The 27,799-nt window shown below is 38.7% G+C and overlaps 10 protein-coding genes across 10 annotated transcripts; all 10 read right to left on the reverse strand.

Annotated features, from left to right (window-relative positions):
- Nucleotides 1-987: 987 nt before the first annotated feature.
- LOC120772361 (trypsin alpha-3-like) lies at nucleotides 988-1,710 on the reverse strand. The gene has a single exon (XM_040100926.1). It carries the CDS (start codon nucleotides 1,694-1,696, stop codon nucleotides 989-991), a length of 708 nt encoding a protein of 235 aa, XP_039956860.1. The 5' UTR covers nucleotides 1,697-1,710; the 3' UTR covers nucleotide 988.
- A 2,594-nt stretch (nucleotides 1,711-4,304) lies between these two features.
- Nucleotides 4,305-5,042, reverse strand: LOC120772959 (trypsin-like). The gene has a single exon (XM_040101864.1). The coding sequence runs from the start codon at nucleotides 5,040-5,042 to the stop codon at nucleotides 4,305-4,307; it is 738 nt and encodes a 245-aa protein (XP_039957798.1).
- A 2,209-nt stretch (nucleotides 5,043-7,251) lies between these two features.
- Nucleotides 7,252-8,080, reverse strand: LOC120772287 (trypsin eta-like). Its single transcript, XM_040100797.1, has one exon. It carries the CDS (start codon nucleotides 8,068-8,070, stop codon nucleotides 7,258-7,260), a length of 813 nt encoding a protein of 270 aa, XP_039956731.1. The 5' UTR covers nucleotides 8,071-8,080; the 3' UTR covers nucleotides 7,252-7,257.
- Nucleotides 8,081-9,822: 1,742 nt separating this feature from the next.
- LOC120771807 (trypsin-like) lies at nucleotides 9,823-10,663 on the reverse strand. Its single transcript, XM_040100013.1, has one exon. The coding sequence runs from the start codon at nucleotides 10,661-10,663 to the stop codon at nucleotides 9,866-9,868; it is 798 nt and encodes a 265-aa protein (XP_039955947.1). The 3' UTR covers nucleotides 9,823-9,865.
- A 282-nt stretch (nucleotides 10,664-10,945) lies between these two features.
- On the reverse strand, nucleotides 10,946-11,775 carry LOC120771151 (trypsin-like). Its single transcript, XM_040099022.1, has one exon. It carries the CDS (start codon nucleotides 11,758-11,760, stop codon nucleotides 10,996-10,998), a length of 765 nt encoding a protein of 254 aa, XP_039954956.1. The 5' UTR covers nucleotides 11,761-11,775; the 3' UTR covers nucleotides 10,946-10,995.
- Nucleotides 11,776-12,297: 522 nt separating this feature from the next.
- Nucleotides 12,298-13,124, reverse strand: LOC120772419 (trypsin-like). Its single transcript, XM_040101030.1, has one exon. The coding sequence runs from the start codon at nucleotides 13,118-13,120 to the stop codon at nucleotides 12,362-12,364; it is 759 nt and encodes a 252-aa protein (XP_039956964.1). The 5' UTR covers nucleotides 13,121-13,124; the 3' UTR covers nucleotides 12,298-12,361.
- A 2,194-nt stretch (nucleotides 13,125-15,318) lies between these two features.
- Nucleotides 15,319-16,128, reverse strand: LOC120772729 (trypsin-like). Its single transcript, XM_040101490.1, has one exon. It carries the CDS (start codon nucleotides 16,122-16,124, stop codon nucleotides 15,366-15,368), a length of 759 nt encoding a protein of 252 aa, XP_039957424.1. The 5' UTR covers nucleotides 16,125-16,128; the 3' UTR covers nucleotides 15,319-15,365.
- Nucleotides 16,129-17,915: 1,787 nt separating this feature from the next.
- On the reverse strand, nucleotides 17,916-18,735 carry LOC120772738 (trypsin-like). Its single transcript, XM_040101499.1, has one exon. It carries the CDS (start codon nucleotides 18,730-18,732, stop codon nucleotides 17,974-17,976), a length of 759 nt encoding a protein of 252 aa, XP_039957433.1. The 5' UTR covers nucleotides 18,733-18,735; the 3' UTR covers nucleotides 17,916-17,973.
- Nucleotides 18,736-21,194: 2,459 nt separating this feature from the next.
- LOC120771213 (trypsin-like) lies at nucleotides 21,195-22,077 on the reverse strand. Its single transcript, XM_040099115.1, has one exon. The coding sequence runs from the start codon at nucleotides 22,070-22,072 to the stop codon at nucleotides 21,308-21,310; it is 765 nt and encodes a 254-aa protein (XP_039955049.1). The 5' UTR covers nucleotides 22,073-22,077; the 3' UTR covers nucleotides 21,195-21,307.
- Nucleotides 22,078-23,706: 1,629 nt separating this feature from the next.
- On the reverse strand, nucleotides 23,707-24,519 carry LOC120771356 (trypsin-like). The gene has a single exon (XM_040099310.1). It carries the CDS (start codon nucleotides 24,502-24,504, stop codon nucleotides 23,737-23,739), a length of 768 nt encoding a protein of 255 aa, XP_039955244.1. The 5' UTR covers nucleotides 24,505-24,519; the 3' UTR covers nucleotides 23,707-23,736.
- Between the last annotated feature and the right edge of the window lie 3,280 nt (nucleotides 24,520-27,799).

Here is a 27,799-nt window from a genome sequence, read left to right on the forward strand (position 1 = left end):
TTTTCCTTGTATATATACATATTGAAAGTCTGACCTATCTGTATATATAAAAATTATGTGTCACGTTGTTTGTCCGCGATGTACTCCTAAACTATTGAACCGATTTTAGAAGATAGGATAGTAAAAACAATCTATAAATAAAAAATACAGTGAAAGCTCTATTGAATGGGCGCTCTATTAAGCGGATATCTCCATTAACCATGCACATTGGCCGGTCCCACAATTTGTTGATGTTTATTAAGTACAATCTATTAAGTTGACAACTCTATTAACTGGACAGAAAGGCTGGTAACCAGACATTGAGAAAGCAACTTTAAATTCGTTATTTTTTCCAATGAAATTTATTTGTACGGATATACATTTTCAAAATTAAACCTCAAGTGCAATCCCTTGGATTCTTATACCGACAATAGAACTAATATCAGGATTTTCCAACATCCGATTGACTTTACACCATAAGCTTGGTGATGATGATACCCAGGGTACGTTTTATTGGTATGTGGTATGTTAATAGTATGTGGTATTGGCAAAAATAGATAAATCTGATCCATACTACCCCCAACTCACATACACCACATACCTTGTGTATAATATACATACCGATTATGTCGGTCAGTGTATGAGTTACTATATACTCATATATTTCTTTTCAAAGAATATTTTTCTGAAACAGGATTTGATAAGTCTCAAATTGGACAAAGTTCAACCTTCCAACTGTCAGCAGACTGAACCTATACGTTCTGAAATAATCAGTCGGCTTCAAACCCCTCTTTTATGGGTAATAAGCGAAAGGTATTTGCTGTTAGGAGACCACTCCTAAACTCGACGACACCTAACTATAGTTTTTTGAAAAGTAAAAATTGATGATTCGACAAATTCATGTCAATTTGAATGATATGATCTAACCAAGAAATAATAAAACATTTTTATTTTAGTTATAAGCTCAATTTATTTAATAAAATTTTAAAATGCAAAAAAACGCACAATTTTACAAGGACTTTGCAGTTGACTTTACCCACGATTCTAAAGATGCAATATCAGTGAAAACAGCTGGATTGCCCTTGTTGCCACAGCCATAACCCCAGGAAACCAAACCGACCAATTTCTTCTTTGAAACCAAAGGACTTCCGGGTAAAGCGCCACAAGCATTTGCGTTAGTCGCAAGTCCGCACAACATTGTGGATAATATGTCATCTTCACTGTAGCTGTATTTACCTGAACCACATTGCGCGGTGTCAATGACAGTCACAGGGATATCTACCAAGTTGCTGCTTGAGTCCCAGGTGGTCACCACACCACTAACACCGTTCGTTGGTTCTTTCGTGGCCAGTTCGATGGTTCCAACAGTCACTGCTTCGGCCAATTTCACGACTGCTACATCATTTTGCATGGTGGTGAAGTCAAAACCGATATCGAAGGTACTGCTGGCAATTTTTACGACTTTAGCACCATTGCTAACACCGACCACCAGTTGTGATACATCGTAGAAGTTCAAACACTGTGCTCCAGTGACAACGGTCTTTGAATCAATTAAGACACCACCACATACTTTTGAGCCGTCGGTACCTTGTAGTGAGACGATATACGGATGTGCTGAAATTGTGGTGGCTACACCACCCTCAGCTCCATCAGCGTTGGTGTTATAAACGCAGGCTGCGATCACGAGCAAAACACTAGAAATGTATAACTTGGCCATCTTTATTTTGACTGTAGTCTAATGGAGCTCAGCGGTTAGTTCTTAATTTCTTGGATGTTGAAATTTCAACTATAAACTATTCGTTTTTTCATGCCCTTATATACTCTCAGAAACCTGCTGCGCGCTTCTAAGTATTGTATATTTTGTCTGCCGATAGCGTAAGAAAAACAGATGTTTGTCTACAACGGATTATATAATTGTTTATTTTAATCTAAATGTAAAAATAAGTTCAATTTAACTATAACAAATTAACCAAATGAGGTTTTAACCGGTTTTCATAATAACGAGTTCTATATATCAATATGTCTTTCTTGACTTTTCGCCAGGAAGTATATTAACCGTTATTATTGACATATGTACCTGAAATCAGCTGTCGCACATGTTCTTTAACAGTTATTTTATTTACATTTTGTCTGCATAATTTCTAAAAATAAATTTTCTTTTCATGAGTAAACATTAGCAATTTTAGCCAAAGCAATTTGAGTACATTTGTACGTAACTGTAATAACTCAAAGCGTTAGTTATGTCGCTATTCAACCTGAATTGGCAAAGTAATTATGAGTAAAAAATAAAAACTAGTCTAATGGAGACCCTTTAAAATATATTTGTATGTATATAAAGAATCAGCATGGCAAGCTGAGTCGATTAAGCCATGTCCGTGTGTTCGTCTGTATACGCATATGCGTACTATTCCCACATTTTTTGAGATATTGTAATTTTGCGAAACGCTGAAAAGGACGAAATTGTTCAAACCGGATTTCTATAGCGTATAGCTGCCATATACAATAAACTGAACGATCGAAAAAAATGCTTGTATGGAAAACTTTTTCATTTGACGAGATATCTTCAAGAAATTTGGCTTGGAATATTGACTAAGGCAAGGATGTTCAAATCGAGCCACTATCTACCTACCATTCAAAATAATCGATAAAAATCAAGTACTTGTGAGAAGTATATCGTATTTGTAATGAGTATATATGTACATATGTAGGTTCGGTGCAACCGAAGTTGGTGCCGCCATAATAACTAATCAAAATATATAACATTAAGTTAATCAAAAGTGTAGAAATCCGAATATTCGCTAAATGACAATGACGGCCATAGTATTGCTTGCCGATGTTTCATACTACTGTCATTAAAATAAGGGACGGGGCGTATGAGTGACTTTTTACGTAAATAGATTTTAAATAAACTGGGAGAATTTAAGCAGAGAACGTAAAAGAATAGAGAAGGTTCACGGCGCGGAGAGCGTAAAAAATATTTTTGGCTAACAAAATGCGATGAGCGTGTTTCACCACAGCAAGATCAGAAGGAGAAATCTTAACAGTGGCGCGTGAACAGAGCTGAGCATTCAATGAAAATTATGCTCAGAAATATACATTGCTATTACAGACGTATGTTGGCCTTTTGCTTATATTTTTATACATATGTACGTTTGCATGCCATCATATTAATTGATATGATTATCATTTGATAACATTATGATAATATACGTTCTCTGATTTAAGTAATATTGTTCAATGTCACATCTTTTTTCCTGAATGATTCCAGTGCTAACTATTGATATTCAAACAATTTCTAATTATTGCGATTTTAATAATGAGTGATTCATTGTGTCTGCCAGGTAATATGTATAGTAGACAATAAATTGATTTAAGAAACTTCCTAAAAGTATGCTTAGCAAATTGTTGAATATCAATATTATATTTTAAAATATAGATACATAACACTGGCCTACACTCATTTTGGTGCCTAAGATTTTATACCTAATTTTGGATGTATTTTGTGAGTTGATACGAGAAAACAAGTCACATTTTCCATATCAGCTCTTGTTCATAAGAAAGAAGAAAAAAACATCTAGTAGCGAGAATGTAGTTCATCCTACCTACTATACCGACTACTGATGTGCACAGAGCTGCACCAAGCCAAAAAATTTTTTTTGTAGGCCGGTGTAATTGTAAGCCATCTAAGAAGAAACGAGTTAGTTTCTACTAGAACACTTTGTTGTATTAGCGGGTACTACTAACTCTCATTTACATATTTATAGTACATATTGACATGCAGCGGCATTACAAATTATAATAAATATACATAAATACATGTATGTAAGGAGTTCGCTATTGTTTGAGAGTCCGCAAACGAAACATGACTTAAATTTGATATTCGGTACAGGTGCTAAATAATAAAAGTTTTAATAAAACTCAAACATTGATTTATGGAAAAAATAAACGAAATAAGTTTTTACGGTCCAAATTAGGTACAAATACGATACAAATCAGGTAACAAATTATAAAAGTTTTCAATAACTCGTCCATGGACTTATGGAAAAATAAACGCAATAAATTTTTACGGTACAAATCATGTATCAAAAAATTTTGCAATAGCTCGATCGGAGTTTTTCGGAGAAAATAAACGCAATAAATTTTTATGTTTTTATTATTTTTATTATTTTTGAATGTAAAACTATGTAATATATAACTAAGTTTTTTTATTATCGACAATATTACTTTTAAATTATATATACATACATACATACATAGTATATTTTCGCATTTATTGGGATTTTTAATGATTTATTTAATCCACTGCATTCAAGAGAAATCGCAGTCTACAGCTTTTTTATCGTCTTTTTGATCCATTTTCGTAGCTTATTTACATTTGTGTATACGGCTGGATTGCCTACATTGCCACAACCATAACCCCATGATACCAAACCGATCAACTTCTTCTTATACACCAAAGGACTACCCGGTTCACCACCGCAAACGTACCTATTATAGGCCTGAGCGCAAAACATGTTATCCGTTATATCGTCTTCATTGTAAACATATTCCCCGGATCTGCATTTCTTTGCATTAATTATGCGCACAGTCACATCTTCCAATTGTCGACTTTGACTCCAACCGGTGACCACGCCACTTCTGTCGGTCTTCGGTTTTTCTCCAGCCACCTTTATCTCACGCTTCGCTGATGATTTTGCCACATTTTTCACCAACTTCAATACGGCCACATCACTGTCCATGGTGGTAAAATCGAAATTCTCATTGATTATATAAGAACTAATTGATATGAGTTCGCCATCAGTAGCATAATTGCCAGTGCCAAGACGTACATAAAGCTGGCTGGGATCCTGAAAAACGAAGCATTGTGCAGCTGTGACGGCAATATTCTTCTTAATTAGAGCACCACCACAAACATGTGTGCCGTTGGCCAATTGCAGAGAAACCACATATGGATGATCCGTAATAGTTGTCTTTACACCGCCAATAACTCCAATGGCATGTGATAAGTTGATTTGGTACACGACCAAAAGCATTAAAATGCGACAGCTGAAGGTTTTAAACATTTTTAATATAGAGAAATTAGACCCTTTTCGTCGAACCGTTATACGGAAAATGTGCTCAAAACTGTTGGTGCTGTTATAATATTTATAGAAAAGCTCTTTGAAATATTATTTACTTATCCTAACAGCGGATATTATTCATAAGTTAAACAGGTGGCAAAGTGTTTACTAACCAAATTAATAAATATACCCTTCGTATTCGCTGACGCTTTTTAGTTCCATAACGTCAAGCTGTAGGCGATGGTTCAACTACTAGCTCTGAAAGCTAACGGTAGATCCAGGTGTTTTTATGAAGATCAATGAAACGTTACAGGAAATCTGAGCTTCCACAAGCAGCGCCAGTCAGCGGTAGAACTGTTTTACGTTTTTATGGCTGAAAGCCCGGCTAAAATAAAGTTTCAAAATATGCTTTAGACTTCAAACAATATCTGATAATCTCTTTTCATGTCATTTTGTTAAAATTTGCTTAAAACCTTTCGCTTTTCATTTCGTCTGTTGCAGAACATGCCTTTCAATTATCTTCCATAACACAGTGCGTTATGGATCGCCTTTCAGTTAGATGAATATCAGTAGAATCCAATATCCAACGAGCGTCGTTGTTCTCAAAATATAAACCAGTTCGACGCGATCTCAAAAATTGCTGTGAAGTTCCCTTTTCTAATCCTATTACTGCTACCTTATTTGAATACATACCGCTTACATACCGGTTGTGTGGAAATTATGAAAACTAATAAATACTCACACTATATTTAAGGGAAAGTCGGCCTAAACGAATTGTGCTTATTATACTGAAACGTCAAAGTTAATTTTTAATTTGGTTGCCAAAAACAAGCGGTTAGGTTAACGTGACGATATTCTATGTTTCGATTAGATACTTTATTTGAACAGTTGTCAAGAACAATATTATGTTGACGCATAAAATATTCCGTTGACTTCAATTGAGAACTTGTTCTATGGCATATAGCGTTAGTAAAAAAATAGAACGCACTTTTGTTTGAAACTTTCCTATATTTATGACGATCTTGAATGAATTGCATCACATTCATATCAAATTGAATGCTAAGATGGAAGAGAGGAAGGATTCTGAATGTGAATAACAAAGAAATTAACATGCATATAAAGATTCGAACAATTTGGTCCAAAACACTGCCATATGTATCTCGATTTCTTTTTCATGGCCATCACGGGCGCGCTGTTGAAACCACATATTACCCAAGTCCATATCATCCCATTCGGACCAAAAATATTCAGTTGTCATTAAGCGGTAGCGATTCCCATTCATAATAACGTGCCGGCCTTGATTATCCCGGATGAAGTACGGCCCAATGACACCGCCAGCCCAAAAACCGCATCACACCGTAATTTTTTCTGGATGCAATGGTGACTCGTGGAGTACGTGTGGCTTGCGGTCTTACTAATAACGCATACTTTGCTTATTGACGAAGCCATTCAGCCAGAAATTAGCCTCATCGCTGAAGATAAATTTTCGATGAAAAACCGGATCGTTTTCAAATTGTTGCTCAGCACAATTCACGAAAGTACAACGATTCAGGTGGTCAAGCGGTGGATGTAGGCCAAGATCTTTTCGCGAAATTCGCCATAACGACGTCAAAGAGATGCCCAACTGATGCACTAGCGGCAGCAATATTCTCGACACTACGGGCAGTTCTTCGTCTCACTGATACGGGAACTTTTTGAACTGTGCCTGTGGATTCAAATTTTTCCAGAAGACGCTCAATTGTGGATCTGTTAAAATGGACGTAGCGCTCTTAAAGTTGAGGCCACTGACTCCGAATTTTGGTAGTAAATTTTAATAATTTCGGCTGGTTGTTGGATTGTTGGATTGTACATCTTTCCATGATGAAATGGCAAACATTACTGATGGGAAATGACAAAAGAGCGCGAAAAAATATGGCGTCGTTTGCTGTCCCTTTCGATCTACATTTGTAAAGCCGTTTTGAAAAAACTCTTTATATATGTACATATCACAAACCTTTCTAATATCGGACGCCTTACGCCAAACAATGTTAAACTGTCACATATAATTTTGATGCTCAAAAAGTATCATATTCAAAGACGGTTGCGTTTTGAGCTAGTTCTATCTATATTTTCTACTAGACATGCTGAACAATTTTCATTTTATTAAATGCAAAATAAAAATGGCAACAAAAACTGTATTAAAAATTGTTTTATAATTTTAACACTACACCGACACACATTAAAACTTATACAACGAGTTAGCTGCCACAGTTAACTCGATCCACTGACGCACATGCGACACATTCACGTAAACACCTGGGCTTTCGGGCCGTGCACAGCCTATGGCCCACGAAATTATGCCGGCCAACTGATTCTCCACCAATAATGGGCCACCCGCATCCATTTGGCAAGCATCCTTACCACTGTCCTTCGCAGCGGCGCACAGCATAGCAGCTGTAAAACGATCGCCATACGCCGCGCTGCATTGCGCCCGATCTAGCACGAACACATTGGCAGCCTGCAATTGCAGCGCAGCCACACCACCTTCAGACAGCGTACCCCAACCGGTGATGGTGGCCTTTGCACCAATCTCTGGCGTGCTCTGCACCAATTGTATCATTGTCGTAAATACCCCATCCAATGTCAACGGTGTGGCAAGGAAAAGTAAAGCAACATCATAATCCGTTATGGAGGCATTGTAACGTTCGTGTGTGACAATTTTTTCTATTAGCACAACAGTGCCATCACCACCGGTGCGTTGGCCGGTACCAGCGACCACGGTGAAGTTACGAATATCACGACCGATCACACAATGCGCAGCTGTCAGTATAGTGTCTTCGTTGAGTATGTTGCCGCCACACAGGTGCAAATAAGCGCATTCCTGGCAGGTCTTACGGCGCAGCGAGACCTGATGCGCATAATGTACAATCGATACATCATCGCCGCCTATGATGCGGTTTTGATTTAGCTGTAGACGTGTGTTGTCATATGCTGCGCCAAAATCCACGATCATGAAAGCGATGAAAATTAGTGATATACTCGTATGTGACATTGCTGGTCCAAAGTTTTAAATATGTGTGCTATCCGCTATGCCTGCAACGAGCACTTAATGAAGACTAAATTGTGGTTCACGTGCTGGTAATTTGTGGAATTCTGGTTTATTTTTGCAAAGTAATATATGGCTTTTAGCAAAGTGTATTTGTATGTGGTTCATGGCACTATACAGGGTTTGTCGGGAAAGTAATAAGACTGAGTCTATTAAAAAAAAAAAAAATTATTGAACCAGTAGTTACAATTGTTTAAAAACTTTGAAAATAAGCTCCTTCAGCGCGATTTCCAAGCATTGAAGACGTCGCGGAAGGCATTCTCCGGAATAGAGACGAGGTGCATACTGCTTGGATCCCCTCTGTCAAAATGCTTGCCTATCATCGGCCTTTTCAGGCAAGGAACCAAAAAAAGTCCGGGAGGGGCCACATGTGGGCTGTAGGACGGCTGCGGAAGCGTTGGGATGCTGGCTTTGGTTATGTAGCTTTTCACAAGAAAGGCGATGTGAGCCAGGGCTCGATCCAATTGGCTGCAATGTCTTGTCGGATCCGATTGACCCTTCGTTCGAATCTCTTGAGGACTTCCACGTAAAACTTGGCGTTGACGGTTTGTCCAGCAGTAACAAATTCATGGTGGATGATGCCTTTGATGTCAAAAAAGACAATAAGCATCTTTCCGGCTCTCCAAAAAGGCCTGGTGCCACCGAAACACACCACATTAGGGTAAGCCTGCTTGATCATATCAAACGTCTCTGTCGCAGATTTTCCGAGTTTTACACAGAATTTAATCGCGTAGCTCTGCTCTAACGAACGCTACATTTCGGCTTGCACCACTCACAGAAACATGTTGCGCGAAAATGTTTGTCCTGACTCTCGAGATGTTCGGAGACAACTGACCAGCCGCTCACTCGTTAGCTAGGAACGCCTTCTACCGAATCCAGTCGGTGCCCGCATGCTCCGAAGTACAGTCGCGGTGGAAGAAAATCAGTTCTATATCTTTCCAGACAAACCCTGTACATAGTAGTCATAAGTTCGAGACATAAGGCCTATTTGGAGTATAAAATATATTCTTGTGTTAGGTAATTCGCTAGAATTTGATAATATCGGCCATAGCTCATCGTCCGCTCCGCATTATTATGATTATGGTATATGACCGACTTTAAGTGGCTGCTTAATCGGTAAGCAAAATTGTTTATAAAACAACATTGCAGTCGAAAATTTTATATAAACACGTGCCTCAAATACAATGCATAATTCTCTGAGTAAATAAGTAATCGATAGTTAATTGGGTATACAAATGCTCTCTCCTTATACTATTTGTAGCATATTTTTTGCTTATTTAGGTAGCTATGCCAATTCATTGTAAAGGCGGTTGATTACCCTTCGATCGATTAACGCAATAAATTTGAGTCCAAAATAAAATAATAAACAGTAGTATACCGTGTACACATTTATCAAGCAATAAAATGTCTTGGAGGTGGAGATAAAGCAAAACATATATAGAGAGCATGAATAGGGTGGCGCATTTCATTTGAACCCTAAAAAATTATTAGCAATAACTTATTATTCCTTACTCCTAAAATATATGTGTATCGGTTTTGGCTTCAGTGCTGTTCTTAGACCTTATCGATTTGGAGGGACCTACCGGTCATTGTAGCAACACATACTGAACCCTCTCATCGCGAAAAGACAACAATTCTAGAAACATTTCATTGAAATAATAGGCCTTATACTTTTTTTTTAGATTTCCCATGCCGTTTTAATGTGATTTTTAACTCTCTTAACAAAAATTAAATTCGACTTTTACAAATAAGAAACTTTATATGCCTCCTCACTCGATAACTCCGCTATAGCGCTAGATATCCACTGACGTAATTCTGGTACACTGGCATAAACACCAGGATAATCCTTTTTGGCACAGCCTTCCGACCACGAAACAACACCAACCAACTTGCCTTCAGCCACCAACGGACCACCCGAATCACCAGAGCAGGCATCCTTCTTCAATGCATAAGCACAAACCATAGATTCTCGAATTTGGTCGCCATATTTATAAGTACTTGAGGCACAATCTTCACGTTGTACAATATTGACATCTACAGCTTGTAAGATAACTGGCGTTCTAAAGCACAAGCTACACTTGACACCCCAACCGGAGACGACAGCAGGTGTGCCGGTGGCTGGTACCGTATCGGCGAGATCGATATAGCGAATGCTATTCGTCTGAGCCACCGGTTTTGCCAACTTCAACAAACCAATATCATTCATTGCGGTAATACCGCTAAAACCAGTGTGTGTCTTTATAGCGGCTACTTCGACTAAGAGACCGCCATTAGTTGAGTTCGTCGAACCTAAGCGTACACGCAGTTCGTATGGTTCAAAGCCGAGTAGACAGTGAGTAGCTGAGAGCACAAAGTTCTCACTGATAATACTGCCACCGCAGAAGTGCGCTTGTTCTTCAACCAGCCATATTGAAATCTGGTATGGATGTTGCTCTATAGTAGTGTCCACACCACCGACAATACGTCCACTGAATTTATCAGAAATGAAAGAGCACAAGCCCGTGCTAAGTAGAGCCCCAAACACTAAAAACCGTTGCATGACGAAGAAGGCTATCAAGTAAACTGTTTGACAATGAGTATATGAAACATTTTTATAACGATGAATTGTGAGAAAGAAATTTAATCACTCGAGTACATTTATAAACAAATCTATGACGTTAATCACAGTCTACTTATGTAACCATAAATTATAATAAAACCGCGCACGGCACAAAGAAATACATATATAAACAGTTACTCCCAAAAGTACTGATAGCAAATATATGACAAAAAATAAAAACATCAACAATAAAAACATTCAATCAATAAAATCAACACCAGATGTTATTCAAAAAGTATTTTATTCCGCATCATAGCTTCCTTAAAATGTTCTTAAATTTCCGTTATTGCATTCAATATCCAACTGCGAAGTGTGGCAACGTCGCTATAAACTCCCGGATAACCTTTCTTAGCGCACGCATAACCCCAGGATACGATACCAACAAGTTTGCCATCCGCCACTAAGGGACCACCCGAATCGCCCTGACATGAGTCTTTTTTCAATGCATAGGCACACACCATACTCTCCTTGATCAGATCACCATACTTGTAGGCGCTGGAAGCGCAATCTTCACGCTGTACAATATCCAGCTCGACGGCCTGCAAAATGGTGGGCGGTATCAAGCACCAGCTATAACATTTGGTACCCCAACCCGTTACCACAGCTGGTGTGCCGGTAGGCGGGGTCGTCTCAGCCAACTCTATAAAACCAACACTCTCGGATTCTTGGATTGGCGTCGCTAGTTTCAGTATGCCCACATCATTTTCAATTGTACTGGGATTGTAAGCTGGATGATATTTAGCAGCCGCAACATTTATAACTTGACCACCTCGTTTATTGTTGGTCGCACCGGCACGTATACGTATACTGGTGGCTTTGAAGCTCTGCAAGCAATGTGCGGCAGTGACGACGATATCGGCCGCTATTAAGCTGCCGCCACAAAAATGGCCGCCCAACTTCGTAGAGAGTGAAACTTGATAAGGATGCTCTTCGATGGTAGTGGCGACTCCACCAACAATACGTCCAGCTAGTTCGGTTGACATGTACGCACCGAATGCAGTGCTGAGCAATGCACAAAGAATCGTAAGGCGTAACATGGCTTTGCTTTACTAAACTCAGGTTACTTGTGAGGATCAATATTTATAGTGTCGGATTTTGATGGCACAATAGATAATGTTCTACATTGTAAAGTCTAAACTTATCTGTATTATCAGTACGTTCGTGCGATGGATAGAAGTTGTAAATAAACAGAGTTAATACAGGCCAGAAATCAAATCTAATTCAATAAGGTATGTTCATATACAAAATATGCATTCTGATATCATGCTTATGGTCTCTTTGATTCGAACAATTACAAATATTTTCGATACAAACAATCTACTTCATACAAAACAAGCCGGAATATGTATATACAGAAATGCACAAATTATACAGACCTACAAAAGAACCCTCGTACTATCAAAGAAACTTTATGAAATCCTAAAGCAAACAATATAAACGGATTTAATTAGTTTGGAAATTGATCAAAATGTAATGTACATGTGTATGTACGAATAAAGCTTTACATATACTCGAAAACTGCAGATAGACCTACCATAATATCACCATAAATCGTGAACAATCGTAAACAAAACTTAGACAAACTTTATGACGGTAGTTCTTTTTTATTTGTTGTTATTTCATTCCAAATATTTAAAGTTAAGCAGTAGCAGCCACAATCCATGAGTAGAGTGAAGCCACATCGGAATATACACCAGGATAACCAGTTTTGGCACAGCCATTGCCCCAAGACACCACACCGACCAATTGGTTGTTAGCGACCAGTGGACCACCGGAGTCACCTTGGCAAGCGTCCTTGTTCAAAGCATAAGCACAGACCATGGTGTCCAAAATTGATGTACCATATTTGTACTGGCTAGAAGCGCAATCCAGTTGATCCACAATATCCACGGAGACCTCTTGCAATGTTGTCGGCAAAGTCAAGCAGGTAAGGTAGCATTTAGTGCCCCAACCAGTGACCACAGCGGAGGTTCCAGTTGCTGGTGTGGTCTGCGCCAATTTTATGTAGCGAATGTTCGCCGATTCAGCGACTGGTGTAGCCAAACGCACAATACCGACATCATTGACCATAGTTTTGCTGTTGTATCCTGGATGGTAGGTGAATGAGCTTACAGCAACCAGTTCACCGCCGGTCTTGTAATTGGTTGAGCCCAAACGTACGCGTATTTGGCTAGCTGAGTAGGATTGCAAGCAATGAGCGGCGGTGACGATGGTGTTCTCATTGATAATGCTACCACCGCAGAAGTGTGAACCGCTAGCAGTTTGCAACGACACCTGATAAGGGTGCTGAGCAATGGTGGTGTCTACACCGTTTACAATGCGCCCATCTAAGTCATCGGGCATAGCGGCACCACAGGCCAGGCTAACGAGTGCGAATAAGGCTACTAGACGAAACATTTTCAAAACTTGACTGATGTCGGTGAAGAATTGGCAAACGCTTTATATAGTCTAACATGAGCCATGTCAGTAAGGAATGCAGCACTATCTTTGAAGTAAGCGCAGACGTATGGACTTTTGACATTTTAATACTTGACGGTCGATAGCATTGCAAATGCGCTGATTTTATCGGAGACATGATGAATTTATGCTTTATAAATACTAAGTATAAATAGAGATTTTTATAGTTTACTAAATACATAAGAAATCGGTTAGTTTACAGTAAAAAACTGGCATTTGTTCATAAAGTTGCTTGAAACTGTTTCAATGTCGTATTAATTCTGTTCAAATTCTTCTCTTTCCTTACTAACGTAGACACCGCTTACGCGGTTATTACTGAGTTTACAAAAGCTGGTCATTCGTTCTTCCTTTTCGCTGTTTTACAACAATTGGAGATTCCAAGTGTTGCCAGGTCCTTTTTCGGCTGGTCTTTCCAAAGGAGTTAAGGACTTCCTCTGCTTCGGGTTAATACTGGTTCCAAGATAGATGAAATTATCTACGACTTCGAAGTTATGATTATCAGCAGTGGCGTGGGAGCCAAGTCGTGAAAGCGGCGACTGTCTGTTTGATGACAACTGATATTTCGTCTTGCCCTCGTTCACTATCAGACCCATTTTCTTCGCTCCCTCATTCAGTCTGGAGAAAGAACGGATGTCAAGGATCATATGATATGAATATCGATCGGTACGAAGAGGTCCTTCCTGATGCTGACGGAGCTTCTGGTATTGTTCAACATCTGTTTACACAGCCGCATTATTTTTACAGAAATAATTCTGTTCAAATTGGTTCCACGAAATACGTTTCTTGGCAATATGTTAAAACGTTTTTTGCAAAAACAAAAAATTGTGCTGTCAGCAATCTAGAAAATTACAATTTTCGCAGCAAAAAATCTTTCAAATATTTTGGAATTAAATATAGTTTTACTGGATGTATGCATATATAGTATTATACTTCTTTCTACTAATTAGCAGCTCAAGTAAAACTATGCTCTTCTCCCATCGCCTTTACGTAGCTGAGTGAGTATCTAGCTTATTCAGCACACTGAATACCATGGCAAACATTTACCCTATGATCCTTAAACATCCATTAACACTTCATGAGGAAATCTTATTTTGTATTTATTATTTACAAACGTCTTTAGTCTATTTTTGAACCAATTTATATAGATATTTCTTTTGTCGGCTGAAATTATACTTGATCTAAATAAATTTTATTTGTTTTATAGCTTATAACCTGATTGAATAGGTCAATCCAAACCTGATCCTCCTTTGATAGCGAAACATGTCAGTTGACTGTGATACCTTAATACTGCAAAGTATTGATTGAGAAGGCCCCTAAAATTTACAAATTTTATCTTGCCACAAATATGTTAGGTGGCTAACATCAGTTCCGACTATTTCACCATGTTCACCGAATATACGGGTGTCGTGATGTTTCAACCTCAGTCCTACAAAAGCTAGACATTTGAGGAGAAAGTTCCTGGATGTTTTCACCTCACTCTCCGCCAGGTAACTTTTTCAAATATTGTCCAACAGGAATTTTAGTTTTACATTTGAACGCCTTTGGCGAAATATCCAATATCCCACGATTGCTTCAAAATGATCTTGCTTAGGGTAAGAAGTTCAGTGGATCTCCTGAAATCTACTCTAGAACAGAATGACCTCGCAGTCGCACAAGAGCTAGTTCTTGACCAGCGCATGCTAAGCTCGCGTGAAGTACAATAGTTCGTTCCCAATCTGATATAATAGGAACAAAAGTGACCTTCTTGCAAGCACATTCACATCATCATAGTGATTGCACTATGACCAAGCCTCCAAATGATTCTGATAACTCCTTGACTAACTTTGAGCGCAGTCTGTGATTGCGAAGCTACATAGTATTGCCGCACTGCTGTGGGAGTGAATGCTATCCTCCCTACTAGAGGCTGAACTTCAGACCCCCCCACTACTGCTGCCTTAGTGAAAGCACCTCTGCTTGAAAACCGCTACAATGATCCGTGGTCTAAAACTATACTTGACGGAAAGTATCTTTCAAAAACCTCCTGCTCCAACTTTCCTTCTAAGCCTCGACTCAAGAATGAAACGGCTCACTATAACTCTGTCAAGCAACTTCGCCCATATTACCATAATTCATAGGGATAATAACACAACTTTTATTAATTTGAAATTCTCTTTATTTCATGTTATTTTATTGAAAATATTTAAAGTTAAGCAGTAGCTGCCACAATCCATGAGTAGAGTGAAGCCACATCAGAATATACACCAGGATAACCCGATTTGGCACAACCATTACCCCAAGACACCACACCGACCAATTCATTGTTAGCGACCAGTGGACCACCGGAGTCACCTTGGCAAGCGTCCTTGTTCAAAGCATAAGCACAGACCATGGTGTCCAAAATTGATGTACCATATTTGTACTGGCTGGAAGCGCAATCAAGTTGATCCACAATATCCACGGAGACCTCTTGCAATGTTGTCGGCAAAGTCAAGCAGGTAAGGTAGCATTTAGTGCCCCAACCAGTGACCACAGCTGAGGTTCCGGTGGCTGGTGTGGTCTGCGCCAATTTAATGTAGCGAATGTTCGCCGATTCAGCCACTGGTGTAGCCAAACGCACAATACCGACATCATTGACCATAGTTTTGCTGTTGTATCCTGGATGGTAGGTGAATGAGCTTACAGCAACCAATTCACCGCCGGTCTTGTAATTGGTTGAGCCCAAACGAACGCGTATTTGACTAGCTGAGTAGGATTGCAAGCAATGAGCGGCGGTGACGATGGTGTTCTCATTGATAATGCTACCACCGCAGAAGTGTGAACCGCTAGCAGTTTGCAACGACACCTGATAAGGGTGCTGAGCAATGGTGGTGTTTACACCGTTAACAATGCGCCCATCTAAGTCATCGGGCATAGCGGCACCACAGGCCAGGCTAACGAGTGCGAATAAGGCTACTAGACGAAACATTTTCAAAACTTGACTGATGTCGGTGAAGAATTGGCAAACGCTTTATATAGTCTAACATGAGCCATGTCAGTAAGGAATGCAGCACTATCTTTGAAGTAAGCGCAGACGTATGGACTTTTGACATTTTAATACTTGACGTTCGATAGCATTGCAAATGCGCTGATTTTATCGGAGACATGATGAATTTATGCTTTATAGATACTAAGTATAAATAGAGATTTTTATAGTTTACTAAATACATAAGAAATCGGTTAGTTTACAGTAAAAAACTGGCATTTGTTCATAAAGTTGCTTGAAACTGTTTCAATGTCGTATTAATTCTGTTCAAATTCTTCTCTTTCCTTACTAACGTAGACACCGCTTACGCGGTTATTACTGAGTTTACAAAAGCTGGTCATTCGTTCTTCCTTTTCGCTGTTTTACAACAATTGGAGATTCCAAGTGTTGCCAGGTCCTTTTTCGGCTGGTCTTTCCAAAGGAGTTAAGGACTTCCTCTGCTTCCACCGGCGGGTACATCGTCGAGTACTTACAGAGCTGGAGTGTTGTTGTCTACAACTTCGAAGTTATGTCTATCAGCAGTGACGTAGGAGCCAAGTCGTGAGTGCGACGACTGTTTGTTTGATGACAGGAGAAATTTCGTCTGGCCCTCGTTCACTACCAGGACCAGTTGCTCCCTCATCCAGTTTGGAGAAAGAACGGATGTTGGACCAATGATATCAATACCGAATGACTTGGAGAGGTGCTTCCCAATCCTGAGGGAGCTTTTGCCGTATTAGTTTTGCGGGGATAATTCTGTTCAAGTTGGTCCCTCCAAATACGTTTCTTAGCGATATGTAAAAACGTTTTTAAGAAAAATAAAATTGTGCTGTCAGCAATCTAGAAAGTTAGAATTTTCGCAACGAATGCAACAAGGAATCTTTTAAATATTACTTAATTAAACATAGTTTTATGGGATGTATGTGTATACAGTATTATACTTATTTCTACTAATTAGCACCTCAACTGAAACAAGGCTCTTCTCCCACTTCCTGTACAAAGTTGAGAGGGCAACTAGCTTATTCTGTTGTCAACAGCACACACAGTTTTATTTGTTATATAGCTTCAATTTAGTCAGGTTAAAAAGGTCGATTCAATCCGATCTTCGACAGCGGAGCACGTCAGTTCACTGTGATACTACCTTAATACTGCAAAGTATTGACCTCAGTCTTAGAAAATATGGACAATTGAGGAGAAAGTTCCTGGATGTTTTCACCTCACTTTCCGCCAGACAACTTTGACTAAAATCGTTCGACAGGAGATTTAGCCTTACCGCTTGAACGCCTATGAAGAAATATAATAGATCAAAATTGCTAAGAGGAAGAAGTTCAGTGGATTTCCTAACTTTTACTCGAGACAAAATGATGTCGCAGTCGCACAAGACCGAGTCGTTGACCAGCGCCTGCTCAGCAATAGCTCATTCCCAATCAGATACAATAGGAACAAAAGGGACCTTCTTGTAAGCACATCGGCTTTGAAATTTCCAGTGATTTCGCTATGACCAGGTGCTATCCTCCCTACTAGAGGCTGCACTTCAGAACAATACCGCAACTGCTACCTAATGACAGCCACCTCTACTTGAAAAATGCTACAGTGGTCCATGAGCTAAAACTATACTTGACGGAAAATATCTTTCAAAAAATTCCTGCTCAAACCTTCATTTGACCAAAGAATAAAAAGGCTCACTGTCACTTTTCTCAAGCAACTTACCTCATATTACCATAAATCATGAGCATTAGTAAACAAAATTTTTACAAATTTTATGATAATAGTTCTCGTTTATTTGCTGTTATTTCATTCCAAATATTTAAAGTTAAGCAGTAGCTGCCACAATCCATGAGTAGAGTGAAGCCACATCGGAATATACACCAGGATAACCAGTTTTGGCACAGCCATTACCCCAAGACACCACACCGACCAATTCATTGTTAGCGACCAGTGGACCACCGGAGTCACCTTGGCAAGCGTCCTTGTTCAAAGCATAAGCACAGACCATGGTGTCCAAAATTGATGTACCATATTTGTACTGGCTAGAAGCGCAATCCAGTTGATCCACAATATCCACGGAGACCTCTTGCAATGTTGTCGGCAAAGTCAAGCAGGTAAGGTAGCATTTAGTGCCCCAACCAGTGACCACAGCGGAGGTTCCAGTTGCTGGTGTGGTCTGCGCCAATTTAATGTAACGAATGTTCGCCGATTCAGCGACTGGTGTAGCCAAACGCACAATACCGACATCATTGACCATAGTTTTGCTGTTGTATCCTGGATGGTAGGTGAATGAGCTTACAGCAACCAATTCACCGCCGGTCTTGTAATTGGTTGAGCCCAAACGAACGCGTATTTGACTAGCTGAGTAGGATTGCAAGCAATGAGCGGCGGTGACGATGGTGTTCTCATTGATAATGCTACCACCGCAGAAGTGTGAACCGCTAGCAGTTTGCAACGACACCTGATAGGGGTGCTGAGCAATGGTGGTGTCTACACCGTTAACAATGCGCCCATCTAAGTCATCGGGCATAGCGGCACCACAGGCCAGGCTAACAAGTGCGAATAAGGCTACTAGACGAAACATTTTCAAAACTTGACTGATGTCGGTGAAGAATTGGCAAACGCTTTATATAGTCTAAAATGAGCCAACGCAGTACGGTAGGTCTCAACATTTTTAGAGTAAATGTAGTGTACTTAGGTCAGAGCTTTTGTTTTGACTGAGTTTTGACATTTTAATTCTCATCGGTCGATAACATTATCAGCTATACGATGAATTCGCTTTTTAAAGATATTTGGTATTTCCAGTACAAGAGGAATGTATACAATTTTGAATTATGACAAAAGATAATTTGAACATAACTGTCTGGAAAAAGATTGTTGAATGACGCAACCCTCAATTGGTATTTGAATATTAGTTGTACGAGGGAGTAAGTTAAAGTTTGCAGAATGCGTGCTTTTGAACTGTAATAAAAACATATATATTTTTATAATTCAATAATAAATCGTATAGTTTACTTTAAAAACAGCTAACAAAGCGTAGCTGTTGTTTGATCAATTAGTCCTTATTCTATTCAAAATGGTCCCAGAAAGATAGTTTCTTGGGGTAGTCGAAAAAGTCTTTTCGTATTTCTAAGCAAACTTCAACTTATTTATTATAATAATAAATAAATAAACAAATACGTAGCATTTTGGTCGAACAATTTTTGCCAGTTTTTCGCTAGAGACGTTATTCCATCAGTGTAAAGCTTTCATCAGTGTAAATCGAAATTTCCAGAACGGAATAAAGCGAACCATTGTTGTGCTACACCAGTTGATACAGCATCGTCTCCGTAAACTTCACAAGTTTCATAGATGGCTTGGATGGCATTCTTCCCTTTTTTATACAAAAATTTCAAAATATAGCGAGTTTCTTCATTTTTTTCACACATTTTTGAACAGCTGTCACTTTTTTCATCTTCCCCGAATTTAATTTTTTTAAATGTTTAAATGTAGCTTAAAACCTCACCTTTCCAGCAATATATGGTATGACAAATGATTGGTAGCATTGGAGATATACGACTTCAACGACATCTATTGGCAAAGTACGAAAAGACTTTTTCAACTACCCAATATGAAAACGTTTTTCAACTGCAAAAAGCTGTGGCGTCTGCAATCTTAGAAATCAAATTACATCTTTCGCCGAGCAGTGAATGCAACAAAAATTCTAACGAAATTTTCAGAATTAAATATAGTTTAACTAACAGCATATAATATACTGCTTTTTACTGATTAGCACTGAAGCTAAGGCCATCTCTCATTTGCATTTACAAAGCTGAAATATGCTGTTACTTTTTCTGCTGACAACGGCGCATTCAATGCCTCAGAGTAAGGGAGTTGGTATTCACGATTATACGCTTTACCCAAGACAAACACCTATAACCCTTTTACCATTACCTTTCAACGAGGAAAGCTTTTTTGTACTTATGATTTAAAAACGACTTTGATCGATTTATTTACCAATCTAGATGGAAATTTCTTTTAGCGCCCAAAATTATACTTCACCTAAATAAATCTTAATAATTATACAAGTACTATTTATTTACATTTTCATAATTATGTTGCTCTCTTATTGGTTGTGTCGTAGGTAAGTCTATTGGCAGTTAGTGTTTATGATAAGAGCAGTAGGTAAGCTAGTTGAGATCAACAAAAATATGAAACGAAAACAATACTTGGTACTTGCTACTCATCTAACCACGCACTTAAAAACTAAACAAGCAAGCCAAGCACATATTCCCGCCGAACAAAAGTATTTGGTATTTATTTCACAGATATTAGCTAAATGGCAACTGGTATAAAGTGTAACTAGACTACCAAAGTCAGACATAAACCGGCTGAGAGATGCACACATATGGGGGCGTCGCAAAAACATATGTTTGAAATGTATTCATAGAGTTAGAAGTGGTTACTCAGAACTATATTTCAACTGAACGAATAAATGTGAGCTAATGTCAGGCAGTCACAATCACCCCATTTTATGAAATCTTCTGCGTTTATCAATGATAATTTGAAAAAAATATTACCAAAATCGTGCCCATGTCTGGTAAATGGAAAGTATTCATATCCGGTTATAGGAACAGATTTTTATGGAAATATTATTGAAAACGTTGTGTTCATCAAATTTGTTATATCAGGTATATCAGGGGAAGTGTTCGGTTAAAAGAATTGTCCGTAATGCTAAATTTCACGTTCCATTGCCCAACCATGAAGAAGTTCGAATAGCACTTACCCGTCTGAAGAACAGCATAGCGGTGCCGATGGATTGCCGGCCGAGCTATTCAAATATGGCCGCAAAGATAAGGACCATGCATCAGCTTTTTTGTAGAATATGATCAGACAAAAGCATGCCCGACGATTGGGATTTAAGTGTACTCTGCCCAATCCACAAAAAGAGACCCCACAATCTGCGCCAACTACCGTGGGATAAGCCCCCTCAACATCGCGAATAAGGTTCTATCAAGCGTACTCAGTATATTTATTGATACTTTTTATTTTATTTTGGAAGCTGTGAACAAAACCTGAAACAATTTTTACTTTTAACAACGCAATAAAGTGACAAACTGATTAAGTAAAGAGTAAATAGTGGCGAATTTCACGTTTACATATTTCACTCCTTGCATGGTTTATAAACTGGCAGCAATTTCCAAAATCCAAGAACGTAGCTCAGCCACATCAGCATAAACGCCTGGATAGCCTTCCTTCGCGCACCCATTACCCCAGGATACAATACCGACCAGTTTGCCGTCTGCCGCCAATGGACCACCAGAATCGCCCTGACACGCATCACTCTTGGCTTCATAAGCGCATACCATTGTTGGTAAAATTTTGGAGGAACCATATTTGTAATCCTTAGAGGCACAGTCTGCCCGAGATACAATGTTGACGTCGACCTTTAGCAATGAAGTGGGTAGTGAAACGCACCAGAAGTAGCATTTGACGCCCCAACCACTAACAACCGCAGTCGTACCAGATACCGGAGTTTCTTCAGCCAATTCAATGTAACGTATGCTTGCCGACTGAGCTACGGGTTCGGCCAATTTCACAATGGCAACATCGTTTTGTCGTTGATTCTTGTTGTAACCAGGATGTGCGTAAAAAGCACGAACATTCACCAATTTACCACCACTCTTGTGACTGGTGGAACCCAAGCGAACTTGCAACTGATCGGCCGTAGTAGTTTGCAGACAATGTGCTGCAGTCACAACAGTGTCCTCGTTGATAATGCTGCCACCGCAAAAATGTCCACTCTTGCTTTGCAATGAGATCTGGTAGGGATGCAAATCAATAGTGGTTTCCTCGCCGCTGACAATGCGCCCATTGAAATCGTTTATTAGGATTTCGCCAAAGGCGACGTTGAAGAGCAGAAAAATTGCTACGAAGCGAAACATGTCTGTTAATTCGTTGATTGTGTTTCTGAAAGATTTTGCTAAAGCTTTTATAGTCATATATGAACCCGCTAACACCCATGGATAAGCAGCGTCATTGGTAATTTCTGTGTTAATATTTCCCCAAGTTGTAAATTATGAAATGAGAATATCCGTAGGTAATAGGTCAATTTGGTAAAACCATCAAAATAACAATATTTCATAAGGGAATTTACGTTTAATATTGTACTTAAATTAAACCCATTGTAATGATTTATTGATGGTGCACGCGATATGATATTGATTATATGTTTTATGAACTTCTTACGAGTTCATATGAAATCACAGCAGTTATATCAGATTACGGATACTACATTTAACGAGGTGTTAGGTAAATACCGATTTAAAAAAATAGTCAAATAATACCATCCTATGACCAGATTGGTATATCATAAAGACGATACGTTCAGCTTTCCCCCACGACTTATCGAAAGGTTTGGATTGAACTTTGCTTTTATAAAGTTTTCTCTCTAAAGTTAATTGCAACCCTCCTAAAATAAACAGAATTTTTCCATCTACACAGCAATACTCGAAACTCCATCAGTGCTCTGAAATGTGTTACTCCACTCCCGTGCGTTCCCTCTTTACATAAATTCAAACAGATTGAGCGGCACCTCGTACCAGATGTGCTTATATTATGTAGCAGGACATGCCCGTTACAGACGGATGTAGTAGTTGAAGCCACTTGAATTTGACCAACTCTATCTATAGGTCAAAATAATCAACAATTGCGATTCAACTGCTACCGGAAGGCAATCTTTCGAGTTCATGTGAAGGCACCTGGCGCACCTGGCGCACCTGAAGCAGCATGTGCTGTTTATCAGTCAATTGATAGATAAGTTATAAAATCATGCGCACCAAGCACGTTGGACGATAAGTGCGCCCGAAAAGAGTTTAATTATTAAAAAGATATAAAATATATAATCATGATTACCAAACATTTTTATATTCTTGTAGGGCAAAAGTTCCCCTTTTTTACAGAACAAAAAAAATTAAAGAAACTCAAGTTCCTTAAAATAGATGCTCCTTGGTTTTTTTGTAACCAAATCAAATCACAGCAACTTCAAGAACAAAAAAATCCATTAATAAAGAGGGATAGACTTTTCTTCGACTACGAGGTAGCCCTCGTGACTGCGAAAGCATACTCGTACTATAAGTTTACTTGTGTCACAACTATCCGTCAGAAAAAACGGGAACTCACATTCACTCTTAGCTCGGTGAAAACTTTCTATACGAGTAGAATGGTCTTCCTTGCTAGCTCAATAGCTACAGAATTTTCAGCGCTTCTAATATGACCCGTAAGACACCGCTATTTCTTGCTAATTTTTTGTCTTTATCCTCCGAAAAGAGGAAAGTACCACAGTGCATTTTTCTGTCTAATAAGCACAAGTGTTTTATGAAAACTGTTGGCTGTAATTTGAAAAGACTTGCGTTAATGGGTTTCGTGATTATGACAGTGGCTTAGTGACTGGGAGAGGTACTGTGAATGTGATTGAACCCTAACCGAATAACTCTATAAAACACATTTGTATGTAATTTTATAAACTCAATATCATTAATTTATTCATTAGGTAATCAATTAAAATATATATTGCACATCGAATTTCTATAAGAGAACTAAAAACGCCTTACAGAGAGCGAGCGGTTTCCTCGATCCAAGAACGTTCATCGGCAACATCACTGTAGACACCTGGGTAACCAGCTGAACCGCAACCTCTGCCCCAAGACACAACACCGACCAATTCGTTCTCAGCAACCAATGGGCCGCCGGAATCGCCTTGACATGCATCCTTGCCGAGATCATAGGCACATACCATGGTATCGCCGATTTCAGAGCCGTATTTGTATTCCTTGGATGCACAAGCGTTCCTGTCAACAATGCCGACCTCAACTTCTTGCAAAATTTCCGGAGACTTGGTGCACCACAGTGAGCACTTAACACCCCAACCGGTGACAACAGCACGAGTACCAGTGGCTGGAGTACGTTCGGCCAAACGAATATAACGGATGTGAGAAGTTTCAGCGACCGACTCAGACAATTTGATTACAGCAACATCATTAACGTGAGTCTTGCTATTATAGCCAGGATGATTTCTGAAAGCACGAGTGCGCACGGTACGACCGTCCTTGTTATAGTAGGTGGAGCCAAGACGCACCTGAATTTCATCAGCTGTGATTGATTGCAAACAATGAGCCGCTGTTACAATGGTGGTATCATCGATGATACTGCCACCACAAAAGTGGAAGCCATTCAGTTTTTGCAGAGACACTTGGTAAGGATGCGCCTCGATGGATGTAGCCACACCTTTAACGATACGACCATAAAAGTCGTTACTGGGTACGGTGCCGGCAAAAGCCGCGCTCACTAGAGCAAACAATGTAATGAAACGGAACATGTCGGCGAAACCTTTTTAAATTTTGAACTGTGCGAAAACTTGCCACGACATTTCATTTATATAGCCCACTAAAGTCCGTTGTCCTATGACTACGAGAGATTTAGACAATAAATTGATACATTCGTAAAGTTATCTTGTGTGTACTTATGTAGAGAGATACATGTGAAAAACCCGATTCTGTACAAGTAAAAGAACAATCTACACAAGCTTCTGAAATGGTGATTTTCAAAATCTCTTATCAATTTTAAGAAAGTATCGGTCCATCATTAGATAGGCCGTAAAATAATTAACTACATGAGTGGTAAATTATCGGAAATATGAACATACATATCTACATATATATGTATATATATATGCATATAATGGTGGTATATATATATATATATTTGTTTAATCAATAGACACTCCTCAAAATGTGATAAGTCATTAACACTGGCAAGTTGGAAAAACCCAAAATTTATACGCCTGTCATACTTGAGTGGTCAGTTAAAATAAAATGTGTATTAATCAAAAATAATTCAATAAGACTTATAGTACTCGTATATGCTTGTATTTTATTGTTTTGAAAGAAGACCCTCAGCGCTTCTGTTTCTGTCAGATGGTACATAAGTATTGTGTAGAGGAATGTGATTACTCAGGGCTAAAAAAAAGGATTTAAGATTATTTAACATATTGTTAGGATATAAATAAAAACTGATTCAATTTCAAAAATATTTATTTTATTGGCATATCATTTTCCCTTACATCCTAAACATATTAAATCCGAAGGCCTTTACGATAGGAATTAAGCGTAAACCGCTTCTGCCACGTTTCACGATTGTCGACGATTCATGAATCCATTCGTAGACATGAAGCCTATTCTATAGGCAGAAAGTTGACCATCTTCAGGAATTCACAACTACTGTGACATCCTGGATAAGATTAAAACGATCACCAGGCTCTACTGTTTCCGAATCATTGGGTCGATTTAACGACGAGTTCTAGAAAAAACGTATACTTTTCAGACCTTCAAAAATCGATATTTTTCAGACGAGTTAAATGAATTGTGACAACGCTAAGTCAAATGCATCAAGTTAAAGCAGACTATGTTGAAAAATAAATCGAAATTTTACAAACGCTAAGAACTTAACTGACCATCCTCCTACTTACATATATTTATTCCTAATTATGACTATGTTTTATTTTAAAAATATAGTATACTAAATAATAAAAAATAACACCAGTTTACAGTTTTGTGACTATGATGTTAGAGACTATTTGTAGTCAAGGCGTGTAGGAGTCAAACAACCACCGTTTACTAATATGATAAAAATAGCTGTATAGGGTTTTTTCCGGAAAGTAATAAGACTGATTTTCCTCCGCCGCAACTGTATTTCGGGGCATTCGCGCACCGACTGGATTCGATAGAGGGCGTTCGTAGCTAACGAACGAGCGGCTCTTTCTGAGCAACTGGAGAGTCAGGATAAACAGTTTCGCGCGGCATGTTTCTGTGAGTGGTGGAAGCCGAAAATGTAGCGTTCATTAGAGCAGAGGTACGCGATCAAATTCTGTGTGAAACTCAGTAAATCTGCGACAGAGACGTTTGATATGATCAAGCAGCCTTTCCCAGATGTTGATTTAGCAGGAAGTGGCAACAGGCCTTTTTGGAGGGCCGGAATGACGTCGCTGATGAAGATTGTGCTGGGAGACCTGCGATCAAAAAAATGTGAACATGTGTGAAAGCGACATCCAATTTTTGAATAATGTAATCGCAGGTGACGAGTCATGAATCTTTAAGTATTGTCCCTGAAAAGACCGATTAAAAGCAAGCATTTTGAGACGACAGAGGGCACCCAAGCTGCATGCACCTCGGCTCTCAAGGCTATTCCGGAGAATGCCTTCCCTGACGCCTTCAATGCTTGGAAATCGCGCTGGCATTTCTGCATCGGCGCAGAAGGAGGCTATTTTGAAAGTTTTTAAAGAATTGTAACGACTGGTTCACGAAGTTTTTAACACCCAGAAGGAAGCGTCGGAGACCCTATAAAGTGTATATATAAATGATCAGTATGTTGAGCTGAGTCGATTTAGTCATGTCCGTCTGTCTATCTGTCCGTCTGTCCGTCTGTCTGTCTGTATATATACGAACTAGTCCCTAAGTTTTTAAGATATCCTTTTGAAATTTTGCAAACGTCATTTTCTCTTCAAGAAGCTGCTCATTTGTCGGAACGGCCGATATCGGACCACTATATTATATAGCTGCCATATAAACTGAACGAACGGAATCAAGTTCTGGTATGGAAAACTTTCACATTTAACAATGTATCTTCACCAAATTTGGTATAGATTATTTTCTAAGGCAACAATGTAATATCCGCAGAAATTGGTCAGATCGGTTAACTATAGCATATAGCTACCATACAAACTGAACGATCAGAATCAAGTTCTTGTACGGAAACTTTCACATTTGACAATGTATCTTCACGAAATTTGTTATGAGTTATTGTTTGTAAAAATAATGTAATCTCCGAAAAAATTGTTCAGATCGGCTTACTATAGCATATAGCTGCCATACAAACTGAATGATCGGAATCAAGTTCTTGTATGGAAAACTTTTGCATTTGACAAGATATATTTACGAAATTTGGTATAAATTATTTTCTAAGGCACCAATGTAATCTGTGAAGGGTATATTGGCTTCGGTGCAGCCGAAGTTAACGTTTTTTCTTGTTTTAAATCAACTCAGTCCTTTTACTTTTTGGACAAGCCCTGTACATGATGCAAAATGTTGTAACTCAGATTCGTAGTTAGAACGTTTCAAATACCCTACAGGCCCTTAGTACATTAGTCGCAAATTTTTCCTTCAGATTTGTTGAGTATATAATTGATGTAAAAGTCAGCTAAAAACCTTCAAATGACAATATTTAAAAGATATTCCAAAATAATATATCTTTATAACCTTTAGAATCTCAGCTATGTTTCTAAAGTCTTAGAAACCAGAAAAATAATAAACTATATTAAATAAATTCCTTAAATAAATTTAAAAAAAAACTGATTATTACTCACAGCTATTGTTTTTGTTTTAATATATGTATTAATTCTACTGGTAAATGCCTACTGTAACCAATTATTTCCGTCAAGATAATGCTATCATTTTCATAATTAAAAATTAAACAAGCTTTCTTGGTAAGGCTACAAAAAGCTCTCGTAAGCTGTACCTACAAGTGAGTATTAGGCAATGGCGGTTGTGTGCAATTATATGATGGGTGTAAGAAATTTCATACGGACAACGATACTGTCTCTCGTTCTTTGCAACTTT

This window comes from Bactrocera tryoni, chromosome 3 (assembly GCF_016617805.1).
Source record: "Bactrocera tryoni isolate S06 chromosome 3, CSIRO_BtryS06_freeze2, whole genome shotgun sequence".
NCBI lineage: Eukaryota > Metazoa > Arthropoda > Insecta > Diptera > Tephritidae > Bactrocera > Bactrocera tryoni.

Excerpts from the sequence above, each read along its gene's own strand:
- LOC120771807 (XM_040100013.1), bottom strand. The coding sequence starts at position 10,663 with ATGCAACGGTTTTTAGTGTTTGGGGCTCTACTTAGCACGGGCTTGTGC.
- LOC120772419 (XM_040101030.1), bottom strand. The coding sequence starts at position 13,120 with ATGTTTCGTCTAGTAGCCTTATTCGCACTCGTTAGCCTGGCCTGTGGT.
- LOC120772729 (XM_040101490.1), bottom strand. The coding sequence starts at position 16,124 with ATGTTTCGTCTAGTAGCCTTATTCGCACTCGTTAGCCTGGCCTGTGGT.
- LOC120771151 (XM_040099022.1), bottom strand. The coding sequence starts at position 11,760 with ATGTTACGCCTTACGATTCTTTGTGCATTGCTCAGCACTGCATTCGGT.
- LOC120772287 (XM_040100797.1), bottom strand. The coding sequence starts at position 8,070 with ATGTCACATACGAGTATATCACTAATTTTCATCGCTTTCATGATCGTG.
- LOC120771213 (XM_040099115.1), bottom strand. The coding sequence starts at position 22,072 with ATGTTTCGCTTCGTAGCAATTTTTCTGCTCTTCAACGTCGCCTTTGGC.
- LOC120772361 (XM_040100926.1), bottom strand. The coding sequence starts at position 1,696 with ATGGCCAAGTTATACATTTCTAGTGTTTTGCTCGTGATCGCAGCCTGC.
- LOC120772959 (XM_040101864.1), bottom strand. The coding sequence starts at position 5,042 with ATGTTTAAAACCTTCAGCTGTCGCATTTTAATGCTTTTGGTCGTGTAC.
- LOC120771356 (XM_040099310.1), bottom strand. The coding sequence starts at position 24,504 with ATGTTCCGTTTCATTACATTGTTTGCTCTAGTGAGCGCGGCTTTTGCC.
- LOC120772738 (XM_040101499.1), bottom strand. The coding sequence starts at position 18,732 with ATGTTTCGTCTAGTAGCCTTATTCGCACTTGTTAGCCTGGCCTGTGGT.